At 63.8% G+C, this 3,346-nt stretch overlaps 1 protein-coding gene across 1 annotated transcript in view; it reads left to right on the plus strand.

Moving 5' to 3' along the window:
• PTPRN2 (protein tyrosine phosphatase, receptor type, N polypeptide 2) overlaps positions 1 to 3,346 on the plus strand; it is a 373,453-nt gene that overhangs the window by 284,842 nt on the left and 85,265 nt on the right. The window contains 1 exon segment of the mRNA XM_010829352.1: positions 1,720 to 1,914. Coding sequence (XP_010827654.1) covers positions 1,720 to 1,914 — 195 coding nt within the window.

Below are 3,346 nucleotides of genomic sequence, written 5' to 3' on the forward strand. Positions count from 1 at the left end.
GGCTTCCTGGTGGCTCGGTGGTGAAAAGCCCGCCTGTGGTGCAGGAGACGCAGCAGATGCGGGTTCGATCCCTGAGTCGGGACGATGCCCTGGAGGAGGGCGTGGCAACCCACTCCAGCATTGGTGCCTGGAGACTCCCACGGACAGAGGAGCCCTGGCCAGCAGTCCATAGGTGGCCTGTGGACGCAACTGAGCACACCCGCTGTGTTGGGCTCCTTGTTGCTTCTAAGATTCTGTGAAGCCGAGGGGGAAGTCTCAAGCAGACTGGTTGTCTGGGAGCCATGGGTAACTCCTGAGCCCTGGGGGAGAGAGGCAGGGCCCCCCTCACCACCGCCCTTCCTTCCCTTTGGTCTCTTGCGCTGGCTTCTGCAGTGCCCACCCCGCCCCCTGCAGATGCTCGGACGGGGCTGGGGGCTCTCGGCCAGGTGGCCCCCCTCACAGCGCACCTGAGCCATCCTCTGACCCAGGGAAGGGTCAGCACAGTGTCCCCGGGGAGAGCGAGCCCTCAGCGGCCTCAGGACGAGCTTTAGTCCCAGAAACAGGCGGCCGGGTGAGAGGACACAGAGCGGAAACCTCCTTGCCCGCAGGACCTTGAGGCCAGGACATCAGCCGGGTGTGCGGGGTGCGGCCCCCGAGGGCACCAGGGAAGAGGAGGAGCCTCGGGTCTCCACACCGCCTCTTTGTCCCGAGCAGTCTTCAACTCGTGGGCCAAGATTCTCTTGTAGACTTTCTCTCCACATCCTTCTGCTGGACGGCTCTGCTGACAGCGTTCGCTGGGCAGGGCTGGGAGTCACCACAGTGTGACTGATGGGATCCCCCCAAAGGCACTTCTGTGGGTCAGAAGGGGGGAGCGTCCAGCCAGATCTCCTGGGGGCCGGGTGACCACTGAGCCCTGAGTCTGGCGGCCGCAGGCACAGCCGGGCCTCCCCTGCCAGGCTGGTCACACACCCCTGTGCTGGGGCCCTGAGGCCCCGCGGTGACCCAGCCAAGCTCCGTCAGCCCCAGGGAGCTTGTCCGGCAGGCCCGTCCCTGTCCACCCTGCACGGTCCCCCGTGTGCGCTTCTGCTGATTCTCTCCTGCGCGGCCTCACCGCTGCAAGCGAGGCTTTGGGAACAAGAAGAACCAAAAAGAGGGTTTTTTCCTAATGCTGTGACGAAAGTACAAGTGTCTGTATTTCAGTATAACCCCTGCCCCCACCAGAGCCCACATTCTGAGGAGGGAGGAGGCGCTTGAAGTCTGTCCACACAGCACCCGGGCCAGGGCGGCCACGGTGGGCCTGGCAGCCCCGCCTGAGCCTGTGCGCGTCTGTGTGCGTGTCTCTGTGTGTCTTTGCGTGTGTGTGTGTGACTGTGTGTGTCTGTGTGTGCGTGTCTGTGTGTGTCTTTGCGTGTGTGTGTCTGTGTGTGTGACTCTGTGTGTCTGTGTGTGTCTGTGTGTGCCTGTCTGTGTGTGTCTTTGCGTGTGTGTGTCTGTGTGTGTCTGTGTGTGTGTGTGCGTGTCTCTGTGTGTCTATGCGTGTGTGTGTCTGTGTGTGTGACTCTATGTGTCTGTGTGTCTGTGTGTGTGACTGTGTCTGTGTCCGTATGCCTGTCTCTGGAGCATGTCTACCCTTGTGTGTGTCTGTGCGCATATCTGTAGGGTGCGCATGGTCTCGGGTGAGCCCTGTCCCGCGGCCCCGGGACTCAGGTGGGAGGCTCTGACCGGCCCGCTGTCTTGCAGGAGCTGTGCCGTCAGCGCATGGCGGTGCGCACGACCGAGCGCCCCGAGGCCGCGCACACGTCCCGCGTCAGCAGTGTGTCCTCCCAGTTCAGCGACGGGCCCATGCCCAGCCCCTCCGCGCGGAGCAGCACCTCGTCCTGGTCAGAGGAGCCCGTGCAGCCCAACATGGACATCTCCACCGGCCACATGGTCCTGGTAAGGCCCCGGGCCCTGCCACGCAGAGTGGCCGGGAGAGGCTGGGGGGGCGGTCCCTGACTGCCCAGCCTGCGCCCCGCCCACCGGGGGAGCGGCTGGGAGAGGTGGGGTTGGTGGGGGAGGGTCCCCAACTGCCCAGCACACTAGCGAGGCAGTAAGGGGAGGGCACCCTGATATCCAGCCTTCCCCCGAGGCCTCCCCAAGGGAGGGTTGTCCCCACTCTACACAGAACACTGGCCCCAGTGAACAGCTGTGGGGTTTGCCCTGGGAACGCGCACAGGTGAGCGCCAACTCAATGTACACAGTTGAGTGCCGACTGTGTGCGAGGCTTTCTGAGTAGCAGCGTCTCGGTGAATAAATGTCCCCCCCACCCCATGCTGCTTCTTGTGGGAAGGGTCAGCTGCCCGCTCAGCACAGAAGCCTCCCCATAGGAAGCCCCCCGCCCTTCCAGCAGGTGGTACTTGGTGCATAATTGCTGTCCAGGTTTTATAAGAGGCGCACGTTCATAACTCAGCCCCTTGCACCGTGTGGACAGGTCCTGACAGCTGTGGTCCCCACCCTCTCCCTGGTCAGGACCGTCTCTCTGGCCACAGTCCCTCCTGCTGGGGGCGGGCTGCAGGTGACCCTGGGCAGAGCCTGGGCTGCTGCCCCCAGAGCAGCTGGGCCCTCGTGATCGGAGAGGAGTGTCCACCATACTTAGAGTCCAGAGACCCGCCCTGGGGTGGGTCCCACATGCCGCCCTTGTGTTAAACGTTTGCTCTTCGTGGGGACTTTCCTAGGTGTTTATCTGCTAACAGCATGCGTGCTAGGGTGCAGCCACAGGAAGCCAGTGTCTGGGTTCCCCCGGCAGGAGACCAGCACAGACGGGTGGCTTAGCAGATGCTCAAGTCCCTCGGTCTGGAAGCGGGGGCTGAGACAAGGCCGGCAGATGTGGGGTTCGGTGGGAGTGCGTGTCCTGGCTCTCAGATGGCAGCCTCTCGGCGTGTCCTCTGTGGGGAGGGGGCAGGGAGCTCTGGGGTCTCGTGTGGGCCCTGATCTCAGCGCGAGGGCCCCACCTCTGCCCTCGTCACCTTGGTGGCCAGGATTCCAGGGAATGTGGGAGACACAGACGTTCGCCCCAGAGCAGCTGGGAGACCACGTGTTCGCTAAAGAGCTTCGGTGGGCAGCTGGAGGTGAGGCCTCGGGTCACCCACGGTGACCTCGGTGGGCAGAGGCCTCACTACCGGATGTGCGAGTCCCAGGGCAGGAGATATAGGTGCCTCACAGACTGACGGACACATCTGAGACCACAGGACAGGAGGAAGCTGAAGTCCAGGAGCTCAGCTCTGCTTCCGCCCCTGCAGGCGGAGGGCCCAGGGCTCAGGCCGCATGACGCTCCCAGGGCTCCGCGTGGACGTGGGGGCATCCTGAGTCCCGGGTCTGCAGTTTCCTG

Source organism: Bison bison, unplaced genomic scaffold (assembly GCF_000754665.1).
Source record: "Bison bison bison isolate TAMUID 2011002044 unplaced genomic scaffold, Bison_UMD1.0 scf7180017864503, whole genome shotgun sequence".
In the NCBI taxonomy this organism is placed as follows: domain Eukaryota; kingdom Metazoa; phylum Chordata; class Mammalia; order Artiodactyla; family Bovidae; genus Bison; species Bison bison.